General features: G+C 45.7%; 5 protein-coding genes across 5 annotated transcripts; 1 reads left to right on the top strand and 4 right to left on the bottom strand.

Moving 5' to 3' along the window:
* Window positions 1–5049: 5049 nt before the first annotated feature.
* On the top strand, window positions 5050–5367 carry BO79DRAFT_142410 (thioredoxin family protein; the record flags this gene model as incomplete). Its single annotated transcript, XM_025678277.1, is given in 2 exon segments — window positions 5050–5142; window positions 5155–5367. Coding segments are annotated over 2 exon segments (306 nt in total), but the record flags the coding sequence as incomplete, so codon positions are not given.
* Window positions 5368–6030: 663 nt separating this feature from the next.
* On the bottom strand, window positions 6031–8693 carry BO79DRAFT_169653 (uncharacterized protein). The gene has a single exon (XM_025679492.1). It carries the CDS (start codon window positions 8579–8581, stop codon window positions 6305–6307), a length of 2277 nt encoding a protein of 758 aa, XP_025542164.1. The 5' UTR covers window positions 8582–8693; the 3' UTR covers window positions 6031–6304.
* Window positions 8694–9092: 399 nt separating this feature from the next.
* BO79DRAFT_191397 (MFS transporter) lies at window positions 9093–11046 on the bottom strand (the record flags this gene model as incomplete). The annotated part of the gene is made up of 4 exons (XM_025680822.1): window positions 9093–10346; window positions 10415–10471; window positions 10548–10913; window positions 10974–11046. 4 exons carry the CDS (start codon window positions 11044–11046, stop codon window positions 9208–9210), a joined length of 1635 nt encoding a protein of 544 aa, XP_025542163.1. The 3' UTR covers window positions 9093–9207.
* Window positions 11047–12923: 1877 nt separating this feature from the next.
* BO79DRAFT_169648 (uncharacterized protein) lies at window positions 12924–14043 on the bottom strand. The gene is made up of 4 exons (XM_025679491.1): window positions 13902–14043; window positions 13553–13813; window positions 13378–13484; window positions 12924–13319 (listed from the first exon to the last, which is right to left on the bottom strand). Exons 1-4 carry the CDS (start codon window positions 13981–13983, stop codon window positions 13266–13268), a joined length of 504 nt encoding a protein of 167 aa, XP_025542162.1. The 5' UTR covers window positions 13984–14043; the 3' UTR covers window positions 12924–13265.
* A 343-nt stretch (window positions 14044–14386) lies between these two features.
* BO79DRAFT_208137 (uncharacterized protein) lies at window positions 14387–16225 on the bottom strand (the record flags this gene model as incomplete). Its single annotated transcript, XM_025682322.1, has 1 exon — window positions 14387–16225. The coding sequence occupies exon 1, from the start codon at window positions 16010–16012 to the stop codon at window positions 14387–14389; it is 1626 nt and encodes a 541-aa protein (XP_025542161.1). The 5' UTR covers window positions 16013–16225.
* Window positions 16226–16453: the final 228 nt, after the last annotated feature.

Genomic DNA, 16453 nt, shown 5'->3' with positions numbered 1-16453 from the left:
ATACATTAACTGCCGCAGTTGGTCTCTCTATGTACGCACTCGGACATCTTGCCGAGCAAGCTTGAGCTCGGACATGGCAATCCGAGAGCCATGGCCCTGCTTGCCACCCCACGTTCTTTTATGTCTGCTGCAAGCCACCAGCGGTAACCCGATGGACGGGAGAGGGGAGAAGAGGGGAGAGAAGGCTGGGTAAACTCACAGGCGGAATAAAGGAATTACCACGACGGAAATGAAGTCATACTGTGCATGGCTAACAAGGTTTAGGCGAGTCCGAGAGAGGTCCGTGTCAGAAGACTTGCGCTGCACGAGGTGGGCCTAACAGATGGAGAAGGAGAGCTGTCGCATGCCCATCCTGCTAGTAATGATCTGGCCCCGGCTATGGGTGTGAATATTTGATCCCTTAGGGGATTGTTGCAGGACTTGACTCATTGACTGCTCGGTTATTCCCGCATGACTTTGAATAAAACTGTGATGGCCATTGAAGCTAGTCGATGAACTGCGGGCTTTTCGTGTTGGTCTGTCAATTTTTGATGGATGCGGTGCAGATCGCGGGGTAACCCCGCCAGATGTTAGCAGGATTCATGTTGTAGCTGATGAACAGAATACTACGTATTTCTCCGGTATATTTTCGTCCAAGCAACTGATGTTTTACATTCTTTGAGATTATTGGCAGCTTTCTCGTATACTGTTGAATGATTAGCTGATGGCTACTACTCATTAATCCTATAAGCGAGTTGAGATATATATTCAGTTCCCGACGCTTGGCGTATAGAGTGAACTCAACGTGGCATAGCATCGATGATTCTAGGAACTTGAACCCCTCACCCTAACAACCAAGAGCACATCCAAGTACTAATACCCGCCTCGTCTTAGTACATACCTATATTTCTGCTAGTGACTTTCTGTACGCGAAGGAGACAAGGACATTGAAGACTAGATGTAGCAAGAGAAGGGTGATTTCGAGAGGATCAAGTATGAGTTCGCTGATCTATCCATTCATCGTCAGCCTTGTCCACTACTCAGTAGTTGTGCTTATGATTAAACTTTCCAAAGACACATACACTGTATATAATATTTACCTTTAGCATGCCAGGAAATGAAGAAATTAGCATTTTGACTGAAAGCTCGACCAAGTTGTGACGTGTTATTGAATAGTGGTCATATTGAACTATATGTAAATATACTCCTTCAGAGTTAAACTAGCGCTCTTCATTGATGGGCGACTTCCACAGCTTCCCTAGGTAAGCTCATGGAATGTCCGACATTTTACAAATATGTATCAATCCATACATATAGATATATACACATGTGTGTGTGTGTGTGTGTGTGTAGGATTGTCTGGTGCTGTGATAATTACCCTGAATAGTAACCCATATACATATACACATATACCTATTAGATAGTTAAAGGCTGGCCCTTCATCAGACGACTATGCATAAGATATAGTGGACTAGAGTCCTACAGCCACCAAAGACTACAGTGGGGAAACATTTTGTTCGGACATATCTTCGATGCCAGGGGAAAAGGTAACTAAATAGCTCGAGGAAGGTTATAGAAGCAGTTCTTGGAATTATCTTACAGTTACATCTCTCATGTCCTTTTCATATTTTTCAATTTCTCGTTCTCTCCATTTCCTTTCGAGTTCTCAATACCATTGTGCACTTACCTATAATTTCTTCTCTAACACCCCGCGCGGTTTCCATCTTTACAAGTCCCCGTGCTCAAGCGACAAGTCGCCGTAGTTCTCACTTACTCCCTTTAAAATGCCGACTTTCTGTTATCCTTTCATCGTCCATTGCTCCTGTGGACTTTCGGCCATGGTGCATCGCTCCAAACCAGTCGGGTCTGACGACACGATGTATCAGTGATGCTAATTTTGGTTTGAGCAGCATCTCTGCAGACTAGAGATTAAATAGCGACTCCAGTAGAGACATGGAAATTGAAAATTGAGGACCTTGATAATGAAAGCAAATTATGCGAGGGCACTTTCATAAATGAAAGTCATCTGCCCCAGAACACGATCTAGCCCAGGATGAGAGCTTAGACATCTATCACATTTAACTAAAACAGTACAGCAATTGCACTACAAAAAGGCTTGATAAATCTCGAATGTGTTGGGATATGTAGATAAGCTCCGTGACTTTCAAGCTACGTCAAGACCATTGGCAGATCTCAGGGCCAATACTGGCAACAGAATAATGTTGATCCAGTGCAGTGGAAATAGATCTTAAGCTCTGATGAGATGTTTTGAATTTTGTACACATTATACAGTTGGATGTGTGATATTTTGTTGGGGAAATAATGGTTGCCAATGCTCAGGTATTGTGCGTAAGAGCTTGCTGGAGTTATTGTGGAAGTGGTGATCCTTTTATCCTAATGTATGAAATGGTATCTAGGCTCAGAAAAGACCTAGAAATCAATGTAAATGGTGTAAGTACCTAATTTACATTCTACCCTGTTCAAATAAGGTACAGATACTGATGTAGGAGAGGCCATTGCCTAAGTCTCATTTTCAATCATAAACTGGACAGGAATTGTATATTGAGGATGTAAATATGCTTAAAGCGTATGGGTAATCTTTGCTACTAATTAGATATTACTTGACTATGTTTGACAGTGTGTCTAACTTCTTTCACCCTGTTTGTTTGTGGCTTTTACTACCAACTACTGGTGATGCTCCTTCACCTTCGGTATAGGAATATATTGTCAGATCTGAGTTAACAATTCAAGGCAGGTGCCCCCACCTAATCATCCTCACCTAATCACTTTATTGATGCTGGATCTTATTGAGCCACTTCTTGGAGAAGGCTGAGTATGTGCTCTGACTCATGCAGTTTCTTAAAATACCGAATTATAATCGAGTCAAGTCAGTATAAATAAATTCGATATTTCCGGGATACTTTGTACACTTACTTGATATATGCTTACTTATTGTGTATATATATATATATATATATATATATCCAAGGTTTCAAGTTTCAGGATGAAATACCGGATAAATCAATATTCTGTTACATGCTTATACCTTCTCTAATATACCAGAATCAAGGCATTTAACACAAGAAGTAGGTTTATTCTCAGCATATAGAAAGTTGGGTACTGCTAATGGGTAGAAGATGTCATAGATGTTCCTATAAAATATAAGTCTAAATTCTTCTTGATATCTGTACCTCTATCCACTGGTTGAGATTAATATTTATATCAATGTTCAGGATTTACCTGCAAGACTCGTTTGTAATCCACGCTAATATGACGCGCTGAAAATCTTAAGTAACTCAAAACATGACTCTCTCCTATTAACTGTCTATATTTCTTAATAATCTCCTTATAATCCATGCACAGTGGAAGACAGTGACTGAATAAACATAAAGCAGAAGTATAAGAAAAATGTGCGGGATAGAGCTACTGGAGCAGAAAACTATTTATTCAGTTATTAAAATATATACTATAGAACAGTTGTGTACAGATATATTCTAGAGAAATTTATATAAAAGTAGTAAATCATTACATATAATATATTTTAAAACTAGAATTGTATCCAAGTGAATTTTGAAATAATATTTAACTAGTAATCTCCCGGTTGTACTATATAAAGTAAGTTATCTTTATTTGTTATATATACATTAACAGAAGAATCTATTCTCATGTCAAAACACTGCTATATCACAAAGCGGATCTCAGTAGACACATGGAAGGAGGCTATACTATCTTCCAGTATAAAGTACTATACTTCCTAGGATTCCTCTCATGGCCACTTTCACCGGCCTTCAGGGTATCTTATAAATTCTAGCAGTATGGGTATTACTGCTACATCTTTCTCTGCTCTAGTATCTAGACTTGTACAACTACCTGGGGATTATACCAGGCAGCCCGCTCCTTTCAGGTAATATACTTAGGCCTCGGCTAGTAAGTCACCTTAAGTTGACTACTACACTAGCCTCCAACAAACTTTCTCGAAGTTGTGTGTATTTTTTTGGTTTGTGTATATAAAATTAATTACTTATATTAATATTAGTATGGTCTTGTCCATTAAGAGGAATAAAATATGCATACACATATATTTGTCTAATCCTATTGTAGACTAGTGCCGTGTAAGGCAAAAAGAGAGGAAATCTATAAAAGCCAAACTTGTTTACCATAGTATAACAGAGGAAGAGTAGTACTACTGCCTTGAGACAAGTATTATCTGAGGCACTACTGTCATTTATGTGCTTGATTATTTACTGTCTTACTTAGGATTCTGCTTAGATGGTATTGATTCTTCACTATTAAAATATTGTCACCACACCATCAAAATCAACTATAGAGCTATATATAGTATTTTTAGATACCCTATCTTCCCCTTTCCCCTCCCTCCACCAGCTTGATCAAAATTATGCCATAGTTCCATGGAGATCAGTCACCCAGGATTCTTTCTCTCTTTTTGTCTATGACTGCCTAAGTAGTTATCTGTTATACAGTACTAAGTCTCTAATTGAGTATCTTATCTTAAAATATTCTATAATCTATATAGATCTCCATATAACGGGATCACTAGTCAAGGTATTTAGTAACAGTATCAGATCCACTGCCAAAAACTAGATCTGGATTCTTTTTCCGCCTATCTATCCTGTATATGACTAGTAGATCTATTTCCCTTAGTGGTGGTAGTGCATGACATGTATTTGTGCAGATTGTCCATATGGTTATGATACTGTATACTCCTATCTACCAATATGCTTCGAGGACTGACTAGAGGTGGGTATAATTTGTGATTGTGCCCCTCATTACCTGGAAATTGATTTAAATTTCAAGTCCCCCCTCTTTTTTCTTTGTTAACTTTTAGAATCATCTAAATATCTTTGTTTTTTATTCTCTTTTTTTTTCTTTTTTCTTCGAGTTTCAAATCCACTTCTACCAATTTCTCCAAAACATTTCCTGATCAAAATCTGTTAAAATGGTTGTCCATGCTATCAGGATATATATTTTTCTGATTTCTTTGCATTTACCTCCCTTCCTATACTACTGTCTTTCAGGAATTAAAATATTAACTTTATTATTTTTAGGTCTGCTGAATTCACCGAGAAGGCTATCAATTCTAGGAAGCAAGTCATAGTTATATTTTTCACGGAATGGTCCCCTCCTTGCAAGATAATACGCCTTGTATTATAAAAGCTCAGCGAGGACTACCCGTCCATTAAATTCTATAATGTAGATATTAATGACCTTGACCAACTCACTGCTGATTGGGGTATTACTTCATTTCCTACTTTCCTCTTCTTCAAAGACGGTGCACAACTCAATAACTTCACTGTCCGTGGTGCCCTCACCTCGAACATTGTTAATGTTCTCGAAGACATGTCTCAAAGTGGTGATGAACAGGTATAAGACTACAAATGATTACTAGCCTTAGAGAATTTTTATTCTTTTATTTATTTTTTATTTTTTTTTTATTTATTTTTTTTTACCTCCATCATGAGAGCTCCACATTCCACTGCCTCTTTTATCCCCCCTTAACGCAATGGCTATTTGGACTTTGTGCATCACTATATAATTACTCTCTATAGCTGGCATGTACAGATTTAGCCCTATCATGTGACTGACTTTTACAAAGAACATCTTATCCAAGAACCTGTCGGAGACCAGAGTTGTTCCGATTCTAGAATTTTCAATTGCTGTAGTCAATTACTATCTTTTTTTAGGGTCTCGGCCTTAGTATGAGCGCCGTTAGTGCCCGTGGAGCTGGCATTAGGAGGGTGTTCTAGAAGGTGCCCTAGAAGGTACCTTGAAAGTAGTCTCAGAAGTAGACGTGGAAAATAGTCTTGAAGGTACTTATTCTGGAAGGATGGTAGTCTTGGAAGTAGCCTTGAATACGTGACATTATTTCTGTAGTTTCCTGCAAGTTTTAAATGAAATATGGGGCTAATTCTTTCTAATGAGATAAAGTCCTAGAGTCCGGCCAGGTGTAGTATCCACATCAAGGCCACCGTTGGATCATGCATGTGTCGACAATTACTTCTCAAGAGCGTACTGTAATAGAAATTTGAAGGGCTATCATAAAAGCATAAACACGTTACATCGATAAATCCGTCATTCATTGATCAAAACCAGTCCGTGGGTTCCATGGCATTCAGCCAAAAACGCCGTCTCGGGGATATCTCAACCAGGAATAGTATGTGCCCAGCCAACAACCATACCAATATACAATAAGCAAATAACCCAGTCAATATCGAGGAAGTTGCAGAAATTCACAGAGAGGGAATCAAAAGCAAGGGAATAAAAGAAAGTAAAAAGCGTATCGTCAAGAAGAAAGACCGTGCAAGCTTTAAGCACCACCACGGCCCATTCGTTCAATGGATCCCATGATACCACTGCGCCCGGGTGTGGGAAGGGCGATCCCGGACTTACTGCCGCTGTTGCCTCGAGCATGTCTGTTGCCTACTGCTCCGATCTTAGGGATTCTCTTCTCGCCATTGCTCGAGGTGGTACTTGGAGGACGAATGCCACTTGAGGTGCTGCCACGGCTAACGCTCCTCTGAAAGCTCTCAGTGGGAGGTTCCGGGGCAGCAAACACTGGCTCTGGCGACTCAAGCTCTCTAGTGGTCAGAGGTTGAGGGGCGCTCTGTGCTGGGGGCTGGTCCTGCTGGATTGCCAACCATTCATCCACAGCTGCTACCAATTCGCCTTTCTCTGCTCGCTCCTGCTTCAGCTCCGCGTGCAGGCGCTCGTTGTCTTCTTTCAGTGCCGCCATTTCCTGCTGTAATCCCTTGATCTGTGCCTCCATCACACGCTTCTCTGCTTCGTGCTCCTCCCGCTCCTGTGCCAACAGACTAGGGTCGACTTGTGGGGGCTCTGACACGGCGGCATCTCGCTCTATTCTCAGTCGCTCATTCTCTTCGTTGGCAGCAGTCAGCTTATTCTCGGCTTCACGCACGCGCTTTTCCCAGCGAGCTTCGTAACTCTTTTTCAATGCAGCGACCTTGGTTTCGTGCTTGCTCTTATAAAGCGTATGAAGCTCACGTGCAACCTTCTCCACGGCGTCTTGCACTTCTTTGGCAGTCTCTTCGGACGTCTTGGTGCGAGACGTATTCTCAGGGGCTGCGTTCCCAGCCGAGGCAGACTGGAGAGTCGAAGCCAATTGACTCTCCAGTTCGACCACTCGGCCCTCCAACTGCTCCCTAGACTTCTCTGCCTCATCCACCTTCCTTGCCAATCGTTCTTTCTCTTGCTCACCCTCGACAATTTCAGCTCTCACTTCTCTAAGGATAGCTTCCATTTCCTGACCCCTTCGCTGCCATTCAGCTTGCTCAAATTCCAGAGATTCCTTGCGCGCAGCTTCGTTACGGACTTCTTCTAGAGCCTCTCCCACGCGGCGTTCTGCGTCTGCAACTGCCTGCTTGAGACTGGCAACCTCTGCCTCCTTTCCGCTGAGAGTGGCCTTGAGGGAAGAGATTTCGGAGAGGAAGCCGGATTTTAGAGTCTCAAGCTCCCGGGGGGTGACTGTTGGAATTGACCGAGGAGTAGGCACAGAAGGGATGTCAAAGTCCAGAAGGGAAGCCTTTGCAGGTGACCTGACGGAGTCTCTGGCGGTCCTCAAGGGAGATCGGCGGGAAGGAGAGTAGCGCTCATTCTGTACACTATAACGCTGACGGGGGTAAATGCTTGGCTGATCGGTCAAATCAAGCAGATTAGGCGTATCATGTATGCTTCTTGATTCTCGCTTCCGTGGTGCAGGGGATGCAAGAGGGGTTCCCATATTGTTGAGAATGCTTCGTCGAGGCGACTTCCTTGCGGGGTAAGGACTGGCCAGTTCCGCATCACCCGTATGAGGTCGTGATATCTTGTAAGGCGAATCATTTCGAAGTTGTGCGAAAGTGGTCATATCCGGAATAGCGGAGAATGTGCTGAGGCGTGTCTCATCCATAGATTCGTTGGAGTCATCCGTCATAGCGTCGTCTGCTTCCTGCAAGTCAAGGTGTTCATCCATTTCTTGGGAGCTGTCCTTGTCATTTTCATGGAGGACAGTGCTCATGCCTTCGTTGTTATTTTCCTCCACCATGCTATTCACAACTTCCTGGCCAGCACCTTCTACCAGGTCGTGATCAGCACCGAATTCAACGTCCTCATCAGCGTAGACATTGATATCTGGAGAGCTCCTCGGACCAGTACCCTTCTTGTATCTATCATTTGGGGTCTCATCACCATCGGTACCGTCAGGGACTTGCTCGTAGGAGCGCTTTCTAGGCGTCATGGAGTAGTCACCGATGCCCCCTGAAGACATGTGCCGATTGAGGGCCCGCAGTTTCTGAAAGTCCACAGTCTCTTCTCTTGCATTGAACTGGAACGGCGAGCTAGGTGTTGGCATCACTGATTCAATATCCTCGTTATCCATACCCTGGTCGTCGTGCGATTCGTAGACATCGTGCTCAGGGATAGGATCTTCTTCTTGGACTTCTGTAGACACTTTGAAGGGGCTCGATAAGGGATCCTCAGGCGCATCCATATCGTCCTCCTGTACAGCGAAAGCAGGTTTGCCATAGCTCGGCGAGAAGGCTCGAGAGTTCTGGCGCGAGGGTGTCAAAGAGGATAACGGGGTAGACATGATGATGGTGGGTAGAGTATCTCTCTTGAAGGAGACGAGATTGGAAACCTCGATAGTGTGGACTAGCGTCCCGACACCAATCGATGAGAAAGGGTATGGAGCAGTCCCAGAGTTCGTGTGGAGGGACAACAATGTGGAGTTTGTGATGGGGTTCGAGGCGGCGTTTATTATGATGATGATTATTTTCGGGCCGTTGCCAGGATGTCGCGGTAAACAAAACTAACCCTAATGGGGGCTAGCGTTGCGTTAGTGAGGCGGTGGTAACCGGCAAAACCCCTGGATTTCTCACCGCCCTGCGATGGGGGCAGCCAAACTCGTCCTACCGCCTTTGTCTGCATCATCGACAGTCGACTACAGGACCCCAGACATACGCAAATGCTAAACGGCTGTGTAGGTTTGATCAGGGATCAGGTTTATATGTAGTATGTGACTTGGTATTGTTTCGTTCTATATACAGTGATAGACTCCAGGACACCTTTTGAGCGCTAGAATGCAGCACAGCGAATCATGAACATTTTCGATAACATCAATATCATGGTATCATAGTATGCAAGATAGAACGCATAGCTCTCACACAGATAAGTCTCATGAATGAGTCCTACCGTTGCCTTCAGATAGAAGTCCTCCTATACATGGCCCGTCCCATCGCCATCAACGTCTGTCACAATGATATGGACGGTCTCATCTTTGACTGGCGTAGCATGAGACGCGTAGTGGCAATGCGCAGCTGGCTGAACCGTGATAGAGGCATGTTTCTTTTGTTCAATGAAGAAGAGCTGCACAGCGCCGATGGCTGCGACAAAAGTGCTTCCCCACCAGGCCAGGGCCGTAAAATCGATCTTGGAACCCGTACTATACAAGAAGCCTGCAATTGGTGGAGCCATCGTGCGTGAGAAGGCGCCGGCCGAGGCCGCGAGTCCATTGATCTTGCCGAGAACGGAATCGGAGGGGCTGGCCTGTTTGATGAGAATCAGAAGGACGGGGTAATCGATGATCGAGAGGATGTTGCGGACAACCAAGCAGGTGTAGATGCCGAAGATCACATGTTGGCTAGGAACGAAGATAAGGAAGGGTACGATAAAATAGGCTAGCGGATGAAGAATGGTGACGACAACAAAGAGCCTCCAGACACCCAGGCGCTGAGCCAGGAAAGGGAAGATAAGGCTCTGGATGACAAGTGCAATTATGCCATCACTTGACATGATCAATCCAACGGTTCGAGTTGAGAGGCCGACCCCGCCCGGAAAACGGAACGCCGAATTTGACCACATGGCAATGCTGCTGGAATTTTTATCTTGCAAGAAAATGGGCAACAGATGGTCATACGTCATGGAATGGTAAGTGAAGATTGCCAAGGCGATGATAAGCATGGTCACTCGCCATGTGAAAATAGTCGGCTTTTGCGGAGTGGATTCGGGCTTCGAACCATCGGCATACACTGTCCAATCTTCATCTTCATGGAGATGGACTTGGTTGAAAGTACCGTAGGACTCTGCACGTAAATCTGCGCCTGCGTTGGCGGTAGCTCCTGCAGTTGCAAGTAAAGGACGCTCCACGGAAGGATGATCCAGGTCATCTGGCCTACTGCACGGTTGCATATCAGGGTGCGTCTCTTCAAGTAAGATCCAGCTGGAGATGATGCTGCAGAGAAGTAACCCGGAGCAGACGATATTAGGCAGAAGGTAAGGGAATTTGCCAAATAGGCCATTCATGGAGAACAAGGAGGGGAAACCTTCAGCAGGCTTTGCCAGCAAACCTCCAATCGCTAGTGGATGAAGCCATTAACACCTGTGTCCATTTGTACCTTAAGAGTTTCCATTCCGACACACTTACCTGGCCCGATAATTGTACCGATTGACCACACGAAAGGCATCACAGCGTAAGCGCGGGCTATAGGTGCGCACAGTCAGCAGCAGCTCCAACGAACAGTTACCGCCACGATCAGGGAATACGAGGATCTCCTTACGTTCATGCTCTGGATTCTTGACCAATTCACCGACCATGGTTTGGATCACACCGATGTTCCCGTTTAGAATTCCACCGAGGGCCCGTCCGAAGAGGGCCACCCAGAAATTCGAGGCGAATCCCACGATAAGGAGGGATAGCATCGTGCCAAAACAGCCGGAGATGAGAACAGGTTTGCGGCCGACACGGTCTGAAAGACCGCCCCAAAACATACCGGTGAGGGCTTCACAGAGGGAGAATGCAGAGACGAGGATACCGGCATAGAAAGAAGCGCTGTTCGTATCAGCCACATTGAAGTCCCTGACCATTACCCATGAGTATGGGAAAATGGAAGTCAAGGCGATTGGCTCTGCGACGCGGCATATTGCTACCCAGGACCAGACGTTAGCATAGCAAAGACAGCAAAAAGACAAAGGGATCTGCATACATAGAAGGAAGAGCTGAACGGTGGGAAACTTAGGGTCCGAGGCGGTTGGTCTTTGCTGCAGTGTTAATACCATCTTCTGTACAAAAAACCAAGTCTCTTACGGCAAGCCCTCCGCAAAACAATAGAATCCTTGCCACCGATCCTCCTCTTGGAGTGTCCTTGTTTGCCTCTGATTTGGGAAGTGGAGATCGAAAATAATGGAAAGTGCCGAACGCAAAGAACACCACACAACTGTCGATAAACTTGTATCGAGTTCGTTCTCGTTCTGACGATACCACTGAGTGCTTTCGCTCTTTTTTTTTTTTCCCAGGAAAGGGGAAGGTGACGCAGTAGCAGGATGAGGAGGAAGAGGAGGTGTAGAGACGGGAGGATGCAAAGAGATCGGCGGCCAAATTGTCTCAGCTTGAAGAAAGACCAGCGGATTAAAGAGCGAAAGAGAGAGCGGGAAGCTGGGAAGAAGAAAGAAAGGGAACGGCAATAAAAAAGGCGACGGTGGAGAAGTGGAGACAGTGAAAAGGCAGGTTGACTGGTTCTCGGAACCAAATGATAGTCATTTTCTTGTAGAAGAGACAAGAGAGGGATTTGAGTGTGTGTGGGTTGTATGAAGTAAGGTACACAACAAGAGAGCAGTGGGTGCCACCTGACAGGATGTTCGTCCAAGTGATGCGGTTCCAGGGTCAATCGTGGTCGAATTGTATGGAACCCTCTTTCTTATCCGACTTTCTTGATTTGCCAACCAAACTTTCCCTCGTTGCAAAATTTTCAGCTTTCCAGTAAGCGGTGCTCTTTTCCCACCAGGGAACATTGGCTTTTCTATAAGGGCGCATAATACACAGAATCTGTTGTATCACCGGCACAATTTAGGTTCAGTCGAGCCCCAAGGGGCCGGAACTGCAACCGGACTTTCCTTTGATGTCCACATACATGCCAGTATCCATAGACGGCTGTCATATTCTATTTATTACTAGTAGTAGTAGTAGTAGTAGTAGACGGGGGAGGGATGGATGGATGGTGCTACATTCCTTAAGTAGTGACTGGTTTCCGATTTCCGAGGGCAGGAAAGCTTGCAGGTGGCGAGCATGCCGGTCAATCAAACAGATGGTATGTTTTGTGTGTGCATCTTCGAAAACATTACAGAAATTCATGATCATAGTAAAATTCTCCCCCGAAATCCGCAGGGATATGGGATATTCTTGTAGTCTCTACTTAGTTATAGTAAAGAGTTAAGTTGTTAGTTAGGTAGTTATTTATTGAGTGTGACTAAAAAACCCGCTAGTAACCGATTGCGTATCCACTGCTGGGCCACTTCATCCCGGGGCGCCCCGCAACCCCCAACAAGCAGCAATACATACGCCAATCACACCCCATCTTCCCCTTCGAACTCGATAACTTGTTGATAACCTACTTTAGACACTGCAGGCGCCAAGGACAGCTACGTTAACCATCTGGCTTCTGTCAGACTTTGGGATCACCTTCCGCCATCCGGAAGCTGCTACTCACTCATCGTTACATGACTGAATCCGGTTATGTTGCCTGGAACAAGACAAAGCTCTATCTGATGACCTCGGACAGGCCAGCCACAGTACATGATCTTGTGTGGAGTAGATCGGCATAATGCTACTTATGCAATTGTGTCGTCGGTTGCACGGTCTAGACCGTGGTTCTTACCACTTTGTCTGGATTTCATGCCAGATGTTGTCACCTAAGGTTAATTACTCAAAGCCAAACTTGTCTCTTACCTCCGCAACATATTCTAGCCATAAAGTGGTTCGAATCCTCAAGAATAATGGATACTATGGCGATGAAAGACATAGATCGATCTTGAATATTAGACCTATCTTTGCACATATGTCGACGGGTGTAGGTCTTATTCGTATGTGAAAGTAACACTGAAATTGCCATGAATTTACAAGAAGTGTGTATTTACAATCAGACAACTAGGTAGCAACTCTTCGGATAACAGGTTGCGAAATATTGCTTGGTAATGGGAGGGCACCGGCTGATCTGTACAATTTGCCATGGTATGCCCACCATAAAGGGGAAAGATAGTCTTTCTGTTTGAGTTGTTATGCTCACGTGCTGTATGTCAAAGCATGCATTCGGTAGCACGTGTTAAACCCTCATGTCGAGCGTGAGTCGTGCTCCGACCCTGACGATCATTCGAGATGCCGATTTAATTTACCCCTGGTGCCGCAGATGGTCGGCTTCGATGGCCTCGAGCGACTGGATTGGGTCTCCGGGTAAAAAGGTACCGGACTATGATAGTGTATAATCTGGATATGACATGTGTCCCTAACGACCAGCATTTTCGGACACTGGGATATATAACCGCCGCTCTCTCGCAGCCTTTAGAACGAGTCAGCGCTTCCGTAAAAGAAAGCCGTGGACCTGATGAATAAGATACCTCGAGCCACTTCTCTACCCAAGGCTTAAAGATCGCCCAGGCAAGCAGACTGCCAGTAGCAATGATAAACATGAACACAATGGCTTGGTCTTTCCGGGAGTCTCTCTCTGAAGTACAGGACATGTTAGCAGAGCACGAACAATTTGCGAGTAACTTGGTGGGAAAAAAATCATACGGAAACAGGTGGTAAAGACATCATCTTCCTTAGCACCATGACAGGTGGGCAAGTCATAGTCCAGGCAGAACTTCCGGTTACAATCGTTGCAGTTCAAAGAGCGATAATTCTTCGCTCTTGTATCCAAAATAGCGGTATCATCGCTGCGACGAAGGAAATGGGAGACACCGTTCAAGGCCGATGTCGATTCGGAAGAGTCGGGATCGAGAGGAATGATCGTACTATTGGAGAAGCAGGTGCACTTGCAGAATGACGCGGGGGCTGCGTTTTGACTATTAGCCTCCCTCTATCTTTGACAGTAAAAGCGGAGCCAGCATCGAACACCAGATGATCGGGGGGGTTGACTTACAGGAAGCCACCGCAAAAGAAGTCCAGAGTAGAAAAGCAGTAAGAAGAAACAGCACCCTAGAGGCGCTATGCCGTAGTAACATGGCTGGCGAATTCGCTGTGAGAGGGGTGGTTATCTTATCCCCTGGAATCAAGAGTTGACGTGTCGGTCTTCATTGCTGCCGCGGAGATGATGGTTTATTGGCGCCTGAAGGCGGAAAGGCCAGACCTCCGATCCAGCCCCGGATTTTTGGTACCACGTGATCTACAAGTCATCTATTGAAGACACCAAAGTATCAAAAGCTAACAATAAACCATACCATCAATTGTACGGATAGCCTACTACCATTCCTGTATCTTGATCCCCTGGCGTGCAGCCTACGCTCGAATTCAAAATTTCAGCTAGTGAGACGAAGTTGAACATGACGCTTGCCTGAGCAAGCATGCCAATTATGCAATATCTAATGTCAAAGCTATTTGCAAGAATCATGCAGTAAGCATCGTCTTCTAAGATTTTCCTTTCATCCCCTTGCTGCGGTTCTCCCTCTGCCTTTGCTCCTTAGCAGCCTCACGTCGTCTCCTCTTCCAAGCGCGATTGTTATCTCCCCGATTTTCCCAGAACCATTTGGTAAAATCCGAGTCTTCCTTGGGCCCAGGCGCGGGTTTGGGTACTGGAGTATTCAGGTGCGTCTCATCATCTATGTCCATAGGATCAGGCCGTCCCGCAGTCTTCCAGTTAATTCCCCGACCCATCAAAGCCGTGTCGGGGGTCGGGGCAGCGCTTCTTAATCCTCGGTCTTGCAGATCTCTCTTGGTGAAAGGCGTCTGCGGTTCGGTCGGCTGAACTTCCACTTCATCTTCCGATTCTAAATCGTCTTGCGCAAAGAAACTGAACGGCGCATCCCCCTCTGTTTCAGGCTTCGCTTCAGGAGCACCCGGCGGGGGTCTCTTGAAAAGTGCCTCCAGTGGGTGGACAGTTTGAGAGGACGGTGGGTTATCATTCACGTTTGATGACGCACTTTGATCCACGGCGGGCTTTGATTCATAAGCCACTTCCTCTTGCTCGCGCCTATTTGACCGAACTGATGTATCATCATCGCTGCTGGATGAATCAATCGACTCATCCGTTGAACCAGTCGAATCCTGATCGCTTTCGGAGTCTGTGAAATCTTCCTCAGAAGAACTCTCCCCACTAGACGAGGTCCAGTCTTCTGATTCCTCATCAGACTTTACTTCCTCGAGGGCCTTTTTCTTTTGACCTGTGGCCTTCTTGGGAGAGGAAGACTCATCCTTCACAACCTTTGTCGCCTTTCGCTTCTCCTTGGCTCCGGCTACCTGTCCTGGTCTATACTTATCGCTTCTTATCCGATCGCTGGCCGTCTCTTTCACATTGCCTGCCTCATCTACCCAGCCCTTACCCTCCTCAAATCCAACTGTGGGGGCTGATTGCTCATCCCCAGAACGTAGGAAACTCGGATGTGTAACGGTTTTGGAGAACTCATGAACCACCGTTTCCTGCGCAGATTTCTTGCTCTTCTTTTTGGACTTTGTCTCTGTAGCCTCGTCGGCGGAGGCCTTGTTGGGTGGTAGCTTTGTTCGGAACAGACATTCGGCCTTTTCGGTGTACTTGGACTTGGCCTGCGACTTTGCGGACTTTTCGTCCTTGCTTTTCTTCTTCTTCTTCTCTTCCTTGCGCCTTTCCTGCTTCGAATCTGCCGACTCGGTCCAGCCCCTCTTTACTTGGCGATCCTTCGGGAGCTCATAGCCATCCAGAATTTCCTCGCCCGCTTTCAGCTTCTTGGATTTCTTCGAAGACTTTTTATCGGATGATGACTTCTGGGGAGCAGTGTCGACTTCCTCCTCTTCATCTCTTGACCTTTTCTTTGGGCGAGCGGTATCGACCTTGAACTTCTTGCCCTTGAGAATGGAACCGTTCAGCTTCTTTTTGATTTTGTCGGCTTCCATGGTTGGCAGGGTCACGTAGCCGTAGTTGTTTTCGGGGAAGGTTGGGATGCAATGGAAGGAAATTTCCGTAGCTAGGGCTTTGATCGATGCAGGGAGCACGGCCGGTAGGAGATCGGGGGTGAATGGAGTAATATGCAGGCGCTTCGTATCGGACGGTGTGGTCGTCATTTGCCCAATAGATAGATAGATACCTGAGTACGGTAGCAGTGCAGGTGACGGCGAAGAGATCGGAGGAAAAAAAGTGCGCGTAGGTCAGTCACAAGCGCATTCAGCCTAACAACTGTCTTTGACACTCGGTGAGAAATCAAATCCAAGTAGAATAAGAAAAAAAAAAAAGATTTTCTTGAAGTTGGTCAGATGGGCTTCCAACGAAGCATCAAGCAGACCCTATTGGAATAGTAGATATTCGAGACCGAAAAAATAACGATAGGATCAGTTATTGGCCGAGGGATTTTCCGGGCCGCCAAGACCGGGTATGGAGATGTGGCGCAGGCCTGCCATTCTCAGCCACAGATTTCTTGTGTCGTCCTTCACGTATGAATTTGAGTTGGCATGGCATGGCATGACTCTACCATGGCGACAAGAAAGTACGGTGTGTGGAAAAAGGAA

Source organism: Aspergillus costaricaensis (genome assembly GCF_003184835.1).
Source record: "Aspergillus costaricaensis CBS 115574 unplaced genomic scaffold BO79scaffold_8, whole genome shotgun sequence".
Classification (NCBI taxonomy): Eukaryota; Fungi; Ascomycota; class Eurotiomycetes; order Eurotiales; family Aspergillaceae; genus Aspergillus; species Aspergillus costaricensis.
The sequence above is the reverse complement of the archived record's forward strand: the minus strand, read 5'-3'. Positions and strand labels throughout refer to the sequence as shown.

Coding starts and splice junctions, on each gene's coding strand:
- BO79DRAFT_169653 (XM_025679492.1), bottom strand. CDS start 8,581: ATGTCTACCCCGTTATCCTCTTTGACACCCTCGCGCCAGAACTCTCGA.
- BO79DRAFT_169648 (XM_025679491.1), bottom strand. CDS start 13,983: ATGTTACTACGGCATAGCGCCTCTAGGGTGCTGTTTCTTCTTACTGCT. Junction 13,814..13,901: donor TTCTTTTGCGGTGGCTTCCT/GTAAGTCAACCC, acceptor GTCAAAACGCAG/CCCCCGCGTCATTCTGCAAG. Junction 13,320..13,377: donor GGGTAGAGAAGTGGCTCGAG/GTATCTTATTCA, acceptor CTCGTTCTAAAG/GCTGCGAGAGAGCGGCGGTT.